Below are 19,219 nucleotides of genomic sequence, written 5' to 3'. Positions count from 1 at the left end.
TTATCGATGCATTAGAGCTCTCTTTGGTCGATTCTTTTTTGGATTGCTCTGGCTCCCTAATAGTATCAATTGTAGCAGGCTCTATAGTTGGGGTGGGCTCTGGCTTCTTATCGGCCTCGAGGACTTCGTTCTCTACTGGAGGCACCACAAATATGGGTTCTGCGGTGATGGCTTCAGCTTCGTTCACTCCAATAAGAGATCGACCAGATTCCTTCATTGGTTCCTCTATCGCTTCATGGGGTGACTCAAGATCCACTTTACGCCCATCTCGACGGTCACCTTTAAAGTGACCTTGAAGATATCTACCTCTGGATATAATTTTTTGATTAAGTTGCGGCACTGACTGAAGGCGTAATCGTACACACCCTTGAAGCTCTCGAATACTTTATCCTCGAACTCCTTGGAAGCCTCGTATAGTTCCACCACCTTAGCCATCTTATCCTGCTCCTTTTTAATTTATCTCTTTAAGGCCTCTATGGCCTTCTCATAAGCCTCATTGGCCTTCTCCGCCTCTCTTGGCCTCAGCTCCAATTCTTTATTATTCTCAATGATAGTATGCAAATCAAAAATCTTCTTCTCCTGTTCATTATCCTTTCACTGAAGATCTAGTAGGTTTTAAGTTTTCTCCTTCAATGCCTTCAGCTTTTTTTCAAGTTGATATTTGAGTTTCGAAGCAAGTTTGGACTCCTTTTTCTTCTCCTCTTGGAGAATAATTAGATTGGCATCCATGACCTCTTTATTCTTTAATAGGTAGGCCATGTTCTCATACATGACCTTGAAGTCAACGGCGACCTGCAAGGTGAAAGTTCAGATCAATTATTCATCAAAAAAAAAGGAGAGAAAAGAGAAGAAAGAAAAACTCACATGCATGAGCTGCTCGAACCCATAGTTGGCGATCTCCTCAGGTTTATTTTTTTGATGGGCCTCCAGATCGACGATTGTCATCACTGATTCGAGAAGATCTCAGCCTAATCGAGGCTGCTCCAGGAGTGACATCCTTATCACGACGTCCCCCTCGGTCGAGCTTGACGGTTGGGCGTTATTCTTGATCCTCACCACCATGGGTTGGTGAGATGGGGGTTCCAATGATAGGGCCCTGGGAGAATTTTATGGTCCCTGGGAGGCTTCACTTCTCTTCGAGTTGGCTGGAGAAAGGGTCGCTGAAGAGGATCGAGATGCCACCTAGGCAAGAGGAGGTTCCGCACTCTTGACTCTCTTCGATGCGGGGATGGTGGCAGATGGTTTCGGTTGGTCCTTCCTCCTCCTAGCCTCCACCTTCATCAGATTGAATCTCATTTCTGCATTAGGCATGTGTTTCAGAATAATGAAGACAAAAAAAGAAAGGAAGAAGTTAATAAGTAAAATACTTCAGTCTTACCCCGAGGAGAGTATAAGCTGATGCTGGCATCATATAATGCCTGATCATTTATCAGAGAAGATAACTTGGATATTTTGGTGGTAATCAGGGTTGAATGAGCCATCTCATTTTCGAAAAAAAATTCATCACTAGAGTTATGTTTGGTGTCCGGACGTCCCCAGAAAGTCCTAAAACTTCATAGAATGAGAGTCCGGATAAAGAAAAAATGGTCTTTCCAACCATGAATCAAAGAGGAAAGATTAGATCCAAATTTATAGTTTTTCTATAAAAAAAAGTACCATCAATCCTTCTCACTCGAATGCCTCTTCAAAAGGACCAAGGATCTAAATAAAAAAATCCTAAGATCTATGTGAAGAAAGTTGCACATGATTATGAATACTATAATCATCCTAATTGCATTTGGAGTTATTTGAGTGGGATGGACCCTATAAAAATCAAAGACATTACCGAAAAAGGGGTTTAGTGGAAACCACAGGCTGGATCGAAGGACTCATCGTAAAAAGCTATGCAACCCTCAGGAGGTTCATATACCCAATCATCTGGATCCGGTACTATCATCTCATACTCATCGAATATGTCATATTTATCCCTAAGGGTTAAGAGATTTTTTTCGATCAAAATAGATCTCTCTATTTCTGGATCAAAGTAGTCCATGAGACCACACACAAAAGATTCTGCGCTGTGATCCAAACTCCTCTCACCTATAAGACTGGTTTTAGGATCCTCTCCAGATGGATTTCCTACCACAATGACCAGTAAAGACTGGGTCGACCTAATCTATGAGTCACCTACGGTCTCTTTTTCTTTTTTACCCATCTTGGACATGTTTCTTGAGAAAAAATGTGGGGGAGGAATGAAAAGAATCGAAAGAGAAAGAAAGGCTATCCTATGACTGAAAGAGAGCAAATGAGAGAAGGCTGATACCTAAAAGAAACAAGTAAAATCCTTCCAAGAGATGAAGAATGGAATCCCTTCCTTCCGCTCTGACAAAGCTTCTCACTGTCTCCAACAGCTGCTCAACACAGAGAGACTTCTAGAAACAGTTTGGCAGCTCCTTTGCATGGTAACAGCAGAAATGAACAGTGATCGAAGGGCCAAAGCCTTTTATAGGCAAATCGATGGCTTGGATTGGCTGGTCCCCTCATCGATTTGTGACACCTAACGTTAATTCGACGCTCGATTAGACGGTGGTTAAACGCACCTCCTCCCAGATTCAGTCATGACAAATTGATCCATGCTCAAGTTGATAAACCAACCAGATGTTGACAGATGTCACACTCTTATTTGATATTTTCAAACTATTTACCTAAGCAATGATGGTAGAAGATTTGGTGGATCATTTCTTGAAAGATCAAGTTTCTTCATTTTTAACTAAATAATTAATTTTGATGCTCTCGAGATGCAGCATATTTATTCCAGATGGTGGCAACATCAGTTTGAAAAGTTTTGAGGTAAAACATGGAGATAAGATCTCTTAAACGGTGAAAACCGAATCAAAAATGCAAGTGTGGAGATAAGATCTCTTGATCGATAAAAATCAAATTGAAAATGCAAGTAGGGAGATAAGATCTCTTGATCGATGAAAATCGAATCGAAAATTCAAATATAGAGATAAGATCTCCTGGTTGGTGAAAAATTAAGCCAAAAATCAAATGCAGAGATAAGATCTCTTGATCAATGAAGGCTGATCTGAAAGCAAATTTGGAGATAAGATCTCCTAATCGATTAAAACCAGATCAAGAATTCAAGTGCGGAGATAAGATCCTATGGTCGGTAAAAGACTGGGCCAAAAATTCTAACTCAAAAATAAGATCTCTTGACCAATAAAATCTGATCTCTATGGCAAACGGCTCCTAAATTGGTGAAAATTCAACCTTATGAAGATACTTTTACTTTCTAGTCTGATCAAAAAATTATCATCTCAGACATAGAAAGTAGGAGGTAAAGTATTGGTGCATTAAACCAACCTTGAGATACGTGACATAATCATATGAGATTAAAAAGACGTCAATCTGAAAGCACCAGATTTCAGTAGACCAATTGACCAGTCAGCAGATTCAGCTCGAATTTTTACCAACCTGAATGAAGGATGCCCTTGTGTTCTAACCGGATGACATCTCAACTAATAAAAAAATATTCAAGTCGGGTGTTTACCGACCTGAACCCCGATACCTCACTATTCGGGATGAATATTATGACATCTCTATTTCATCCCAGTCGTCTATCGAGGTAAACTATTATAATGATGGACTTAATCATTCTACAAACGTCCATAATAATTTTTTCAACCAAGGCATAGCTAGCCATGATCTTATGTTCAGCTCATATGCATAGCTGTGCATCAGCTCACTTATAGATGGCTATCTAACCGCCTAACAAACTCCTCTAATGGTCTAACAAACTCTAGAATGGCCTCCTCAACCTCTCTATAAATAAAGGATCAGGGATCCTCCATGGGTAAGTCCTGCTCTTTGAACTTAGGAGAGATTCTTTCGGTAGAAAATTAGGCCAGACTCTTAGCTTCCACCCAGTCCTCTTCTAGTTCCATCCAACCTCTCTTGCTCTTCTATTCTTTTCCACCCTTGTTCTCAAGGCTCGAACTGATTTAAGCATCGAAGGATCAAGAATCGAAGGATCTCAATCTGATTTCTTGACTGGTTTTACAAATTGATGGAGTTTTCATCAGATCGCAAGGATCGCTCCAGCTCAATCTCACACAAGTCGATTTACTCTACTCCAGATTTCGAGCCTTACAGCAACAAGCATAAGGAATGATCTGATTTGTTAACTCTTATTTTTTTTATAAAACCTATTATAGGTGGAACTCTGGTGCTCGACCTAAAGATATGGATGGATTCTGGTCGTGGCCATCCCATACATCGGCCACCGATCTATACACAGATTTTCAACTTCATTGCCAGTATTTTCACTCCTGTGAGATCAATCCATGCTTGGTTCGTCGACCCCAATATCAGCGGCTGATCTCGTCTCTATGCACATCAAATTGCCAATCTATACATTGACCATCGCTCTCATCATCAAAGTAATCTTTGGGCATCGAACACCGACCCAAATTTTGAGTTCTGAACCCCACACCGGCTTCAACCCAGGCATCCACCATCGATCTTCATCTCTAGCAGTATACATAGCGGGCCGCCGAGCCATACTCCCTCCGACCCCTACTTCGATCGTCATATTCGAAAAGGTTGACATGAAACCCCATACAATTTTATCAAACTATGCTACCACTAGGAGCAGCTGGCTACAGACCAGATAAAGTGGTTACAACCGCTCAATACCAAGAAATCAGATCGAAGATTTTGAGATAGCACATCCAAAAGAGTTGGAATGGCCTCCAATTCTTCTTTCTTACAGTTCTCACCTTTATAAATAAAGGTAATTAAGAGACTCCTAAGGTACATAATTCTCTCATGCACTTCTTCCCATCTGTTTTATCGATTCCTGACTTGAGCATCGAAGGGCCTTTATTAGAGCCAACTCCAGTTAGAAACTTATTTTGTAGGTTCGGTCATTATTGTCCAAGCCAGGCGCCGCCTCACTCCAGCGAATCTGATTCAAGCCGAAGATCTGCAGCAAAAAAACCAATTAGTACATGCATTAATTGAACATCTCTGTTATGTAAATGCATACATATGTATCTTCTCTCAATACACAATCACCAAAAATTACTCAGGGCTCATTTGGTTAATGAAAAGAATTTTTTTTTAGAGCATTATTTTTGAGAAGCTGATTTTCAAAAATGTGATGCCTATGAAAATGATTTTGGTATGTTTGATTTGATCATAAAAAAAAGTGACTTAATCCATGATATCTTATGTTTAGTTGAGTATCCATTTTTTTAAAAAAATTATATAAAATATATATTATAGGAATAATTTTACCCTATTCTACACATTATCATGGTTTGCAAATAAAAAATTACGATGATTAAGAATATTTTTGGCCACAAATCATAGTAGAGGAGGATTTGAGGCATTATAATGGAGAAAATATTCATTTCATCAGTAGAAGTTTTGATAACTTAAAAGAATATTTTTTAGGAGAAAAAGAGTCTTTGATACTTATGCCATGGGAAAGCTAAAAATTTATAATCTATATGAGTTTTTTTCTCATAAAATATAAAAATTATATTTTTATAAAAATATTTTTTTTAATCTCTCTCTTAAAAATTTTATCAGAATAGAAATATTTTTTTTTTCACTTCGACCATATTTTTTTCCCTCCACTTTGGACGAATCAAACAAGTCCTCAATGGTACCAAACAATACAATATATTTTGAGATGGCATCCAATTTGTTTCTTTACCTTCCTTATATATATTTTTTTAAATTTTTTTCTATTCTTATATATTTATTTTAAATTATTTATTATTTTTCTAATAAATTATAAAAAATATAAAAATTATAAAAACCGAGATCCATTTGATCCATCAAAATTGAAATCAGAAGCGAACTTTTGGACAATCAATTTATTTTATTTCTTTTCCTTCGTGTGGATAGAAAAAGTTACCAGTTTTTTTTTTCTTTTCTTTTCTTCTTCTTCTTCTTCCTCCTCTTCTTCTTCTTCTTCTTCTTCTTCTTCTTTTGGGAAAGGGCGACCTGCTTCATTAATATAAGGATAGAGTACTATTGGGTGGATGTCTGGCCAGGATACCACCTCCCAAGACCTTTTCAGTACCACACGATGCAGCAGGAAGAAAGAAGAAACAAAAGAAAAGAAAAAATAATCAAAATACGTGGATCAGCCACAAAAGGACTCGCCTCTACAGGGCATGCAAACTTTACTATGAAAAGAAAATTTTACAAGAGGAGACCTCACCCTCAACCCTTGTACACCCAATTCTCTCTCACCTGAAGTTTCCCTCACAAAAGCTCTCTCTCTCTCTTGGAGACCCCCTGAACCCCTGAAGAGCCTGGCGACCACTGTCCAGGAGCCTCCTGCTCCTTTCTCACAGCGCTCTCGCCTCTCTCTCTTTTTTCGGATTCGTACGGCTCCGTACGGTGCGAAAAACCGAACCACTGCCTTCTCTGTTCGTCTCAGGCCCTTTTAAAGGGTTAAACAGAGCTTAAAACCTAATTAGATTAGGTTTAAGAGTCCTAAACAAGCCAAATCAGCATCCCAGACCGTCGGATCAAGATCGGGAGGCCCCTGGGCCCTTAGATCACGCTCCGGTCCATGGAATAGTACCGTGGACTGCGAGAAACGCGTGGAAAATGTCCACGCGGTCCACAGGCCCCGTCGTGGACCGCCCGGTCCACGGTGGAACCGGTGCAAAGGGGGCCGCGGGCCTGGGTCGCGCATCCCGTGTGGGCCTGGGTCGCGCATTCCCGCGCAGGCCTGGGTCGCGCGTCCCGCGTGCCCCCGCCTGTGGCCGCGCCGCTGCCGCCCGCCACCGGTCGCCGGCGGTCCTCCACCGTCTCGATTCTCATGCCGACTTCAAAAGCTCGTATCTCCTCCATCCGAGCTCCGTTTCAGGTGATCTTGATTTTGTTGGACTCCATTTTTCGCTGCGAACCTCGCTGTGGGCTCAATATGGGCTGAATCTCGAGGCATCAAATCCTAATAAGTACAAAATACAAAATCCTGCCACAATAAAACCAACGACCATACAAAAAGTATTGACACGCAAGGATAAAGACCCAGAGCTTATTAACTAGGATAGGGGATACATAAAGGTAATGTAGTTTACTAAGTCCGGTGCATCACGAAAGAAAGCAACCAGATTTGCAGATAATAAGAGTTAAATAGCCGATCTTCTAAACTATGGAACCCAAAATTCTGAGAACACCACACTTGGTTGATCAGTCGTATTTTCGTGTTTGCACCATTTTGAGAACATAAAGTGGATTGAAGGTAAAGCCTCTGTTTTGATGGAACCATAGGCCTAATCTTTAATGCAGTTTTTATTAATACCACTAATAAACATAAGACTTGATACAAATAAGTGGATTGAAGTAGTGAAGCATAAGGATAGCATGACCAGTAGTATCCAAAACTTCTCAGATATTCTATCTTGATACCCCTTACCCAACTCAAAGTAATAAATATCATTTTAAAATAATGTGCTACTCATTCACTGCATTTAACGATTGAGAAAGCATTTCATGCACATTGTCAACTAGACCTAAATAAATACACAGTAGAATTCCAAGAGAAAAAATAAACTGTGTGCCCAGGCCTAAATAACTATCTTGTGTAGGTAAGAATAAAGATTGGAGCATAAAAAAAGAGAAAAAAAAAGAAACCTTTGAAATCTGATTGATAAGAAAATCGCCACAATCAGATCACAAAGGGGTAGAACGCCACACTCAAGAAAAGAAGAATGTGAGTGATAAGTTCTAGGGTTTATAACTCGCCACTAACACACAGGGGTTAGATAAGAGAAATCAGCAACACTCATTTTCATTCATTGAAATCTGAATTGAATACATAGGTCGCCTCCCTTTATATAGATAAGAGAGGGAACATAAGACATTCAGTAAATGGAAGGAAATAAGAATTTGACCATCATAGAAATGATGATGGCTATATCTTGCTACAAAGAAAATAAATAGTGACGGTATCTTACTACTATGGAAATGATGGTGGCTGGAGATCATGGTGAATTAGGAAGAACAAAATACTTTGGCTGCATCTTGCTACTATGGAATGATGGTGACTAGAGATCATGGTGAATTAGGAAAAACAAAACAACTTTGATTGCGTCTTGCTATTATGGAAATGATGGTAGCTGGAGATCATGGTGAATTAGGAAGAACATAACAAGCTTCTAAACTCGGCTCTTTTTCCAAGCAATAATTTTTTTCAAATTCCTGCCAAATCTGATTCGCACCATATCATCCTTCTACGCATGTGAGTAAAATCATTAATTTGGCTCTTGGATCCATATGTGGCATGTGATCATCTCTTTTTTCATGATGGTGCACATCATTTCTCCCTTGTTGAGTAGGATTTGTCCTCAAATCCAAGTCTTCCTCATCATCCAAACTATCCTCCAAGTAAGGAGAAAGATCTCGAACATTGAATGTAGCGGACACATGGTAGTCATCAGGCAATTCAATCTTGTAAGCATTGTCATTTACTTTCTCAACAACTCGGAATGGACCATCAGCACGCGACATGAGCTTAGATTTTCTTTGGTTTGAAAATCGTTCTTGCGAAGATGTATCCAAACAAGATCACCTGGAGCCAAGCGAACTTGTTTTCTTCCTCTGTTGGCTGCCTTCTCATAAGCCGCATTCTTCCTCTCAATCTGCTCCTTGATGGACTTAACCAACTCAGCTTTCTTCTTCCCATCCATACAAACTCTTTCGCTGATTGGAAGTGGTGCCAAATCAAGTGGGATGATAGGATTAAACCCATAAACCACTTCAAAAGGAGAATGCTTAGTAGTGCTATGAATACTACGATTGTAAGCAAACTCAACATAAGCCAAACACTCATCCCAATTCTTCATATTCTTGTTAACAACAGTGCGAAGCAAAGAAGAGAGGGTACGATTTACCACTTCGGTCTGACCATCAGTTTGCGGGTGACAAGTCGTGCTGAAGAGCAATCTAGTACCAAGCTTCTTCCACAAGGTCTTCCAAAAGTAACTCAAGAACTTGACATCTCGATCAGACACAATGCTCTTTGGTACACCATGCAGACGTACTATCTCTTTGAAAAATAATTCTGCAACATGTGAAGCATCATCGGTTCTGTGGCATGGCACGAAATGAGATATTTTTGAGAATCGATCCACAACCACCAAAACCGAATCCTTCCCCCTTTGTGTTCTTGGCAGCCCAAGCACAAAATCCATACTCAAATCTACTCATGGTTGATCTGGTACAGGTAGCGGCATATATAATCCTTGTGAAGTCTCTTTGCTCTTTGCCTTTTTACAGGTAACGCACCTCTCAATGACGTGATGCACATCACGAATCATAGCTGGCCAATAAAAGTGCTCTTTCACCATCTCTAATGTTTTCTTCTCTCCAAAATGACCTGCCAATCCGCCACCATGAGCTTCTCTCACCAAAAGCTCTCGAATAGAACTGTTAGGAATGCACAGCCGACCTGACTTAAACAAGTATCCGTCATGCCTGTAATAGCCATTTACAGCTCCTTTCTCGCACTCTTCATAAATATTTGCAAATTTTGGATCGTCCTTGTATCGATCTATAATCAACTCAAATCCCATTAGTTTAGCATTAAGCAATGAAATCAAAGCATACCTCCTGAAAAGTGCATCAGCCACGATATTGACATTTCCTTTTTTGTATTTGATCACATAAGGAAAGGTTTCCAAGAATTCCATCCACTTGGCATGTCTACGATTCAGCTTGCTTTGTCCTTTTAAGTGCTTCAAAGACTCATGATCAGTATGGATGACGAACTCCTTTGGCAATAAATAATGTTGCCAAATCTCCAAAGCCCGAATCAAAGCGTAGAACTCCTTGTCATAGACAGAGTAGCTCAAGCTTGCACCATTCAACTTCTCACTGAAATATGCTATGGGACGCCCTTCTTGCATCAGAACAGCTCCAATGCCCACACCGAAGGCATCACATTCTACCTCAAAAGTCTTGAAAAAGTCGGGTAGAGCTAGAATGGGTGCTGAACTCAACTTCTCCTTGATCAACTCGAAGCTCCTTTGGGCTGCTTCAGTCCATTTGAATTCTCCTCCTTTCTTGATGCATTCAGTGATAGGAGCAAGAATAGTGCTGAAGTTCCTCACGAACCTCCGATAAAAGGATGCTAGACCATGAAAACTCCTCACTTCAGATACATTAGTAGGAACAGGCCACTCCTTGATCGCTTTCACCTTTTCCTCATCAACTTCCACTCCATGTTGTGACACAACATAGCCAAGAAAGACTATACGATCCTGACAAAAATGACACTTTTTGAGGTTGCCATATAGCTTCTCTTGTCGCATAACCTCAAAAACACTCCTGAGGTGCTCCATATGCTCTTCCTGATTTCTGCTAAAAATTAGAATATCATCAAAATATACAACCACAAAATCACCAATAAACTTACGCAGCACATGATTCATCAATCTCATGAATGTGCTAGGTGCGTTGGACAAGCCAAATGGCATGACCGTCCACTCATACAATCGAACTTGGTCTTGAATGCGGTTTTCCATTCATCACCTTCCTTCATGCGAATCTGATGGTATCCGCTCCTAAGGTCTATTTTTGAGAAGACCTTAGCTCCATGCAACTCATCAAGCATATCATCCAGTCGCGGGATTGGATAGCGATATTTTATTGTGATCTTGTTTATCGCCCTACTATCCACGCACATCCGCATAGATCCATCCTTCTTTGGTACCAACAGAGCTAGTACTGAACATGGGCTCATAGACTCCCTCACATAACCCTTCTCCAAAAGATCCGCAACTTGCCGCTGCAACTCCTTGGCCTCCTCGGGATTGCATCTATAGGCTGGTCTATTTGGTAGGGCAAACCCTGGAATGAGATCAATCTGATGCTCGATCCCTCTGATTGGTGGCAATCCTTTTGGTAATTCTTCCGGGAACACATCTATAAATTCCTCCAAGATCTCCTTCATTTGCGGTGGAAGGGAGACTTCTTCACTTGGAACCTGCTTAGCTACAAGAACAAAAATAAGTTCATGGTTAGTCAAAACTCGCTTCACTTCCCCCTTGTTGGCAAATAGATTCTCTTTCTTGCCCTTTTCAATCACAAGCTGATCCTTATGGACCTGTTGCGGGCTAAGTGGTGCCAACACTATGTTCTTCCCATTCTTGGCAAATGAATAGGTGTTTTTGAAGCCGTCATGAATAGCCCTCCGATCGTACTGCCAAGGCCTTCCCAAAAGAAGATGACTGGCTTTCATAGGAACCACATCACAAAAAACCTCATCTTTGTAGGACTTGCCAATAGAGAAAGATACTACAACCTGCTTTGTAACCTTCACATCACCATCGTCAGTAAGCCATTGCAATCTATAGGGACGGGGATGCTTCATAGTCACCAAATTAAGTTTTTCTACCAAAATAGTAGAAGCCACATTGGTACAGCTACCTCCATCAATGATAACACTACATACCTTATCATGGATGGTGCACCTGGTATGGAAGATATTTTCGCGCTGCTCATCATCCACTTTGGCTTGTAGGTTCAGGTTGCGACGAATAACCAACAGCTCTCCTTCATCTGCAAACTCCACATAATCTTCTTTTACCTCTTCCAAAATAGCCTCATCTTCACTTTCAATTTCTTCTTGTGACTCTCGAATGAACATCACCCTCTTGTTTGGACATTCAGAGGCTATATGACCGTAACCAAGACACTTGAAATACTTGATATCTCGACTTCGTCTGGGAGGTTGTGAATTTTTCATCTCTTTTTCTTTGGCCGTAGCTGTGACTCGCTTGCTAGAATCACCTTTTTCTACTTGTTTTGGCACCGTCTTAGGGACGGACCATGGTGATAAGGAAGATGAGTTGGTAGTCTTACTTGACTTACTTGCACCACGCTTGCGCTGTCTCTCCACCTTAACAGCAAGTTTGATCACATCGTCAAGGAACACATAAGATTGTAACTCCACCGTATCAGCAATCTCCTTATTCAAGCCTCCTAAGAACCTTGCAATGGTCTGTTCTTGAGGTTCTCGCAAATCGCATCTCATCCTCAGCATCTCAAATTCTTTGACATAATCCTCAACACACATCCCCCCTTGTCTCAAGCTTTGTAACTTGATGTACAGCTCCTGCTTATAATATTGAGGGACAAATCGCTTCTCCATGATCTGCTTCATAAGCCTCCAGTTTCGGATCTCCTCTTCTCCATCCCTCCTACGCTGAGCTTTCACATTCTCTCACCAAAGATTAGCATAATCAGTGAATTCAAGGGCAGCAAGTTTACATTTTTTTACCTCAGAATAATCTTGACATTCAAAGACCTTCTCCACACGTTGCACCCATTCCAGATATTCTTCGGATGAGCTGGTTCCTTTAAAGGATGGGATCCTCATCTTAATATTGTCTCCCAAACTCCTTTGCTGCCGCCTTTGCCATGAGTGTTCCTCCACACTATCATCATCTCCGGGTTCGTCATACTCCTCTTCATCATTGCGATCAACTCGTCGTGGTGCTGGATGGCCATGCCGCTGTGGTGGTGGGGGAAGTGTTGCCAACCACTCAAATGCTTGTGTTAGGCGATTGAGTTGCTCCATCATCTCTTCTTGACGCCGCTGGAGCCCCATAATCTGAGCTTGTTCCAGACTCATGCCTCTAGGAATGACAGGGGCCTCGTCTCCTCCAAACATGATTTGAATGTCAAGCACTCCCTCAGGCTCTGATACCAAACTGATGTGCCCAGACCTAAATAACTATCTTGTGTAGGTAAGAATAAAGATTGGAGCATAAGAAAAGAGAGAAAAAAAAAGAAACCTTTGAAATCTGATTGATAAAAAAATCGTCACAATTAGATCACAAAGGGGTAGAACGCCACACTCAAGAAAAGAAGAATGTGAGTGATAAGTTCTAGGGTTTATAACTCGCCACTAACACACAGGAGTTAGATAAGAGAAATCAGCAACACTCATTTTCATTCATTGAAATCTGAATTGAATACATAGATCGCCTTCCTTTATATAGATAAGAGAGGGAACATAAGACATTCAGTAAATGAAAGGAAATAACAGAATTTGACCATCATAGAAATGATGATGGCTATATCTTGCTACAAAGAAAATAATAGTGGCCGTATCTTGCTACTATGAAAATGATGGTGGCTGGAGATCATGGTGAATTAGGAAGAACAAAATAACTTTGGCTGCATCCTGCTACTATGGAAATGATGGTGGCTAGAGATCATGGTGAATTAGGAAGAACAAAACAACCTTGATTGCGTCTTGCTATTATGGAAATGATGGTGGCTGGAGATCATGGTGAATTAGGAAGAACATAACAAGCTTCTAAACTCGGCTCTTTTTTCAAGCAATAATTTTTTTCAAATTCCTGCCAAATCTGATTCGCACCATATCATCCTTCTACGCACGTGAGTAAAATCATTAATTTGGCTCTTGGATCCATATGTGGCATGTGATCATCTCTTTTTTCATGATGGTGCACATCAGTGGCACAACTCAGGAATCAGAATGCAACATCATCTACTTTAACTGGATCAACTAATAAACCACTCCTGCTGGCTGGTGTACAAATATGTAATTACATATCAAATCAAACTAGAATAACAGAAGAAACCCAAGGCTCCCATCCACCTATATACAAAAATATACGTTGGGTATGGTCATGATACAAAAACAAATAGAATACTAAATGTAAACAACACTTACCTCTAGTGTGCTTGTGATACCTAATGGGTTATCATGGATCCATTTGAAGGCAAATTATGCATTAGGCAAAAGCAGTTAACGACCAATTAGCTTCACCATCCATGCACCACCGAAGTAGAGACCTAACAGTGGCCCTGCCAACAGTATCTGGGTCAGCGGATCAGTTGACGGTGTAAGCACAGCGGCAGCGACAACAGCACCAACCACAACATATCTCCAGATGGAGAGCATTTGGTCCCCAGACACCAAACCAACCTGTCCCAACAAGAGCTGTATAACCGGAACCTGCAAATCAACAATTAAAAAGCTTGTGTCATAAGTCGGGAAGCCCTGGATACAAAATAGTAATTAGTATCAGCTTCCTTGACTTTGAACACTATCGGTCCTGCAACCAGAATCCACGACCCTTATCCAACAAACATCTCTAAAAAATCTATAGACATGACCAGGATCAATCCAATAAAACAACAACAGTTTTGGACTACCACTCAAGCCTTATACCTACTGAGAAGATCATATATTAACTGTTAAGATACTCTTGGTCTTCAACAGAAGCAATGACGATATTTGGATGCCAGAAAAAAAATGCATGGCATGAAAGATAAGACAGAAGGGTGGCCAATGTACTAATTGACAAAAAATAATAATAAATAACAATTGCAGAACACATATATCACAAGTAGCAGAACAAAATTGTATTTTTTTTTTCTTTTTTCTTTTCTTTTTTTTTTTTTGTGTGTGTGCTGCATGAACATGTATATGAGAGAATGAGATGGGCTGGAAAAAAAATTGACAAGTTCCATTGGAACTACGTGAGCATGCTATGAGATGTGTGCATGCCCAGAGAGAGAGAGAGAGAAAGCAAAGACAGCAGAAAACTTAGAAGGTATTATTTGTAATCTCTACTTACTCTGTCCATAAGAGAAAACCTGACTTGTCGAGGCATAATGTGGTTTCATGACAGGGATTTCTAAAGTAATATGCTCTCATATCAGAATTGAATAGAAATGTAATGGGAATATTCAACAGTACCTGAAATGACAATCCTGTGCTGAACATAAGCACAAGCACAAACTCAAAGTATTGATCAATAGACCATATTGACTCCACTGCCCCTTCCGCATAATTGACAAAGAAATTTAAGGCTGCTGGAGTTAGAATTGAATAGGAGAAAGCAATGCCAGCATAAAAGAGCACTGACGAGCCCAGGACAATAGGCCCTAGGAACCTTCTTTCGTCTCTTGTTAGACCAGGAAGAACAAATGCTATGACCTCATAGAGAATGACAGGACTCCCCAGAAGAAGCCCACAGTAACCAGATACCTGCTTAGCATTAAAACACTTATATCATAATGAGCAGAATCACTTCCTAAAACTGCTGCATATTGACAGATTTAAACCATCAGAAGTGCCATGAGTAAGAAAAAAAGCCCTTCATGGTAAATTCAATTTAGTTTTTAATTATACATGACTGAAGGTATATATTTATATATATCTATGTATATATATTTGGACCTTGTCTAATCCCACTGAAGTCGGTTTGAGACCCAGACAGAGGGAGGGAGGGGGAGGGGGGGTTTAAGAACCCAATGTGCTATAAATTGGATTTACTGAGTTGTATTAAACAAATACATCTGACGAGGAGTATCAGCTTCAAGAAAACTGGTGCAGTTACAAGACAAACAAAAAATATGCCTCAGCAGTAATTACATAGAATAGCATCTGATAAAGACAATAATAAGTAAAGACAGCCATTTTCTCAAAATTTTACCTTTAAAGTTGTAAAGAAAAACTCCCCAGGAGATAGTTGCAGAAAGCGAACTCCTTGAGCACTTACAGGTGCTTCAAGGAGCAATATTAAATCCTTTGAAAAAGCAAAGCAACCTAACATAGCAGCTCCTACAGCCAAAACAGAGACAAATATTCTCTGGCGAAGCTCCTCTAAATGGTCAAAAATGCTCATCTCTTTATCATCAGGAAGAAGTTCTTTGCTAGGATAAATAAAATTATAGAGAGTGCTTTGCCCATTATCTTGCTTGATGCTCTCTGGGGAGTCTTCTCGGAAGTTTTCTGCCACACCAAAAAGTTACCAATAGAATTTAGGTCATGGATAGCAAAGTTATGCATTTCTAGCAAAGTTATGTATTTCCATTCCATGTTGCATCTTCAGATAAATGATCATGGTTGCAGTACTTCCGAGCTAACCTAGCAAGATTTAGAAAGTTATGACCAGTACTAGGTAAGAACATCTGTTATTTCAAGACAAATTAGATAAATAAATAGGAAATTATCAGCGCAATTATAGCTTTATAAAGGTGCCAGTAAGTAACAGGACTCAATTGAACATTTGACAATAACTGCAGAAGACAGAGCAACTTCTGAAATCTCAAACAATTATATGAAGAATAGTTATGTATGAGTGAGAGTGGTTATAAACATGACCAAACCGGACATTCATTTTCATGGAGTGGCAACATAAAGTAATTGAACATAAGTTATATGCATATGCAGACATATAGCAATTCAAAAATTTGCATGAAATTCCATACTGTATACACTAGCCTTCATCCACAAGATAAGGTATTGTTATTTTTGGAGATCACCTTATTACTGGGAATCCAACAGTTATCCTCAGTATCAATACAGAACTATATGTAGACGCAGAAGGATGCTATGAAAGTGGTGAATCAAGGTTCTAATCCTTGCCTGCAATAAACAGCATAAAAGAAGGCATGAGGCACATGTCTAACATGTCCTTCATTGTCCATGCCAGCTTCTTTTACTCATAAATACCTCAAGCATTCTCCTTGGCCACTGGTAAGGAACTCATCTTGAGGCATCTAAGGAGTTAATTCTTGCAACATCTTCAAGTTAGATTTCATACAAAAAGAAAACTTCAGTATGCCTCAGCTGTTCTTGGGCATCTTATCGGTTAAAAACAGATCTAAGCAAATGTAATGCCTTAACTACGAGCAACTTTCCTAATATCCTTTACTCCAAAAGAGATAAAAAATGAAGGCCGTGAAAGTATACCTACTTCCATGGAATGAACTTACATTTTTGAGTTCATGAACCGATGTCCATTGGATCACTACCTTGCATGTTTAAACTTCCTTTGTCCCAGGTCTCAGTTTCATTTGAAGTCTTAACCAACAGTTCTAAAAACTATGAAAAACATGACACATGCATCCGTAATAACTCCTCCATTTATCCTGAGTTCTTCAAGGAGTAAGCATGATAGGTTTAATTTCAAAATATTTAGGGGGCATTCAAAAAGATGTCAGCTGAAGCTTGGCTTTTTAGGAGATAGGAGGGCTACAAAAGCTACAATAGCCCATTGACTTAACTTTAGGTAGGTATTATGTGCTACTTTACATGTGATTTCAAGCAGAGATTCCAATGCTTCCCATGTGTAGCAAATTACCTCGAGCATCCATTATTCAAGTAAGTGCCACTCATCTTTGGTTGATTTGAATATCCATTTCTTCCATGAACCTTGACAATATCTTTATCATTTTAATATTCTAAAGTTCCTTTACTATAGCTCCAAATATTCTGACAACTAGATGAGGATTTTTTTTTTTTTTTTGGTATGCTTGCCATAGAAAAGAAGAACCTTTATTAGTTATGCCTTGAACTTGGCAAGTGATGAGGAATGTTCATGATGACCAACTCCTATAATGAAAAGGGGAAAGAAAAGAGAAAAGAAACAGAGATGCTAAAGAGGATAAAGGAGATTTAAGAGAGAGTAGAGGAGAAAAGAAAAAAAGCTAGGCAGGGAAGAAGGAAAGAGGGAGGAACAAAAGTAGGGAGGGGAGAGATAAGAGGAAGAAAGTTGGAAGAGCAGGGATAAAAGAAGATGCAAAAAGAGGTTCCAGTCCAAAACCTTAAACACTACCATCCATTAAAGAGAATTGCATGCATAAAAAGGAAGGTTTTAAGTATAACGACTCATTAAAACTCAAACTTTACCCAGCATAATTTCACATATTAATTTCTTTGGATATAGTGTCACAATTAGTTTCCTTCTACCAAACTTCACCAATCAAAGAATTTTCAACCATCTCACTGAGAGAGGAAAGTGCAGACGCATATCAACCACTCTTGATACATGTTTTAAAAACCAAAATATAAAACCTGATTTCAGGCAAACACTTGTGCAACAATCTTCCGATCTGTGGTGCAACAATTCTAAGACATTCCCTCTAAAATCTCAATCCTGTTCACCCACATTCCATAGTAGAAAAAGTATATTTACAGATCACATGAAATCTATAATATTAGATAGAAACCACATAGTTATATCCTTTTTCTCTATATAGAACTCTACATTTATAAGCGTATCACAAACCCATATAACAAAGACAACTGAATCAACTAGCACCATCAAAACTCAAGTAAAAATCACAAAAGCAGGATATAATTTACCCCACATTCACCCCCTCTTCGTCCTTCTTCCTAATATTAAAAACCTAATAGCTGTCGGAATTACCGAAATAGATCAGATCATGGTACGCTTTTCTACTTCTTTGCGCTAGTAGGCTTCAAACTTGCAACAATATCACCAAATCATTAACACAGGAACAACTTTAAACCAACAAAGCTACAAAAACCAGACCTCGCTTCAGGAAAACTACTAAGTTAGAGCCAAACATAAAATTAAAAAAAAAAAAAAAATCGAAAGCCATGGTAAGTCGTGATTTTGTATGATTTTGCATGATTGTTAAGACAACAAGTCATGATACTGTCGCTTGCTTGTGTGGTGAAAATTCATAAAAATCCATCAGAGCATGAAATTGGAAAATTCTATGTTGAGTAGGATCTTCAAAGTTGATGTTTTTTCTTATTTCTATCATCAAAGTTTCTCATTTACCAACCAAACACTTCCCAAAAATCTCTAACTTCTAAAAATTAGAAAACATTGAATATGCGAAAATGATAACAATCCATACTTTTTAAGTTAGCAAATATCTGAAAATTGGAATCTCTAAGAAAATTCGAAGGAATAGTTGAAAAAAATGCAGAAAACCCTACCAGGTCTTTCCTCGACGGTGGCCCCAACACCGGCCAATAGCTGCTGCTGTTGCTGCCCCTCTCTGGCATCGTCTTCGAGAGCGGAGCGGAGGAGCCGACGATGCCTGTGGGGAGAGCTCGGGAAAGGCGTTACTTTGATCCGCGGGGCAGCGTACCGGTGCTGCTTGGCCGCACCAAGGCGGCGGAAGCAGCTGCTAATTTGTGGATGGGAGAGCAGAGCCGTGCTTCCCATCTCTCTTCTCTTTCTCTCGCTCTCTTCCTCTGGACTTTTCTCCTCCTTCTCGTTTAGAAGCGGGTCGAGAGGTGTGCCAGAAGTGGCTGCCGTAACCGCTAGATATTGTGACGGCTCTTTATTCCTCTCCTCTCGCTCTTCTTCTTTGTTTTCTTGACCCCGGTAATTAGTGGAATTTGCACGGCTCTGCCGCCAGCCAGACCCTGGTTCAAAACAACGGCATTCCTTAAATAAGC

The 19,219-nt window shown here is 39.9% G+C and overlaps 2 protein-coding genes across 3 annotated transcripts; both read right to left on the bottom strand.

Annotated features, from left to right (window-relative positions):
* Nucleotides 1–10,428: 10,428 nt before the first annotated feature.
* On the bottom strand, nt 10,429–13,384 carry LOC140858496 (uncharacterized). The gene has a single exon (XM_073259275.1). The coding sequence runs from the start codon at nt 12,173–12,175 to the stop codon at nt 10,448–10,450; it is 1,728 nt and encodes a 575-aa protein (XP_073115376.1). The 5' UTR covers nt 12,176–13,384; the 3' UTR covers nt 10,429–10,447.
* A 148-nt stretch (nt 13,385–13,532) lies between these two features.
* Nucleotides 13,533–19,148, bottom strand: LOC140858497 (sec-independent protein translocase protein TATC, chloroplastic-like). 2 transcript variants are annotated; one of them, XR_012142062.1, is made up of 5 exons: nt 18,752–19,148; nt 15,489–15,787; nt 14,750–15,040; nt 13,718–14,002; nt 13,533–13,642 (listed from the first exon to the last, which is right to left on the bottom strand). XR_012142062.1 is itself a non-coding variant. In XM_073259276.1 (4 exons), exons 1-4 carry the CDS (start codon nt 18,981–18,983, stop codon nt 13,793–13,795), a joined length of 1,032 nt encoding a protein of 343 aa, XP_073115377.1. In that variant the 5' UTR covers nt 18,984–19,148; the 3' UTR covers nt 13,533–13,792. The 2 variants fall into 2 exon arrangements, 1 of the variants encoding a protein (XP_073115377.1); XM_073259276.1 differs by having other exon boundaries at nt 13,533–14,002.
* Between the last annotated feature and the right edge of the window lie 71 nt (nt 19,149–19,219).

Source organism: Elaeis guineensis, chromosome 6 (genome assembly GCF_000442705.2).
Source record: "Elaeis guineensis isolate ETL-2024a chromosome 6, EG11, whole genome shotgun sequence".
Lineage (NCBI taxonomy): Eukaryota > Viridiplantae > Streptophyta > Magnoliopsida > Arecales > Arecaceae > Elaeis > Elaeis guineensis.
This window is presented reverse-complemented; position numbering and strand designations above follow the sequence as displayed.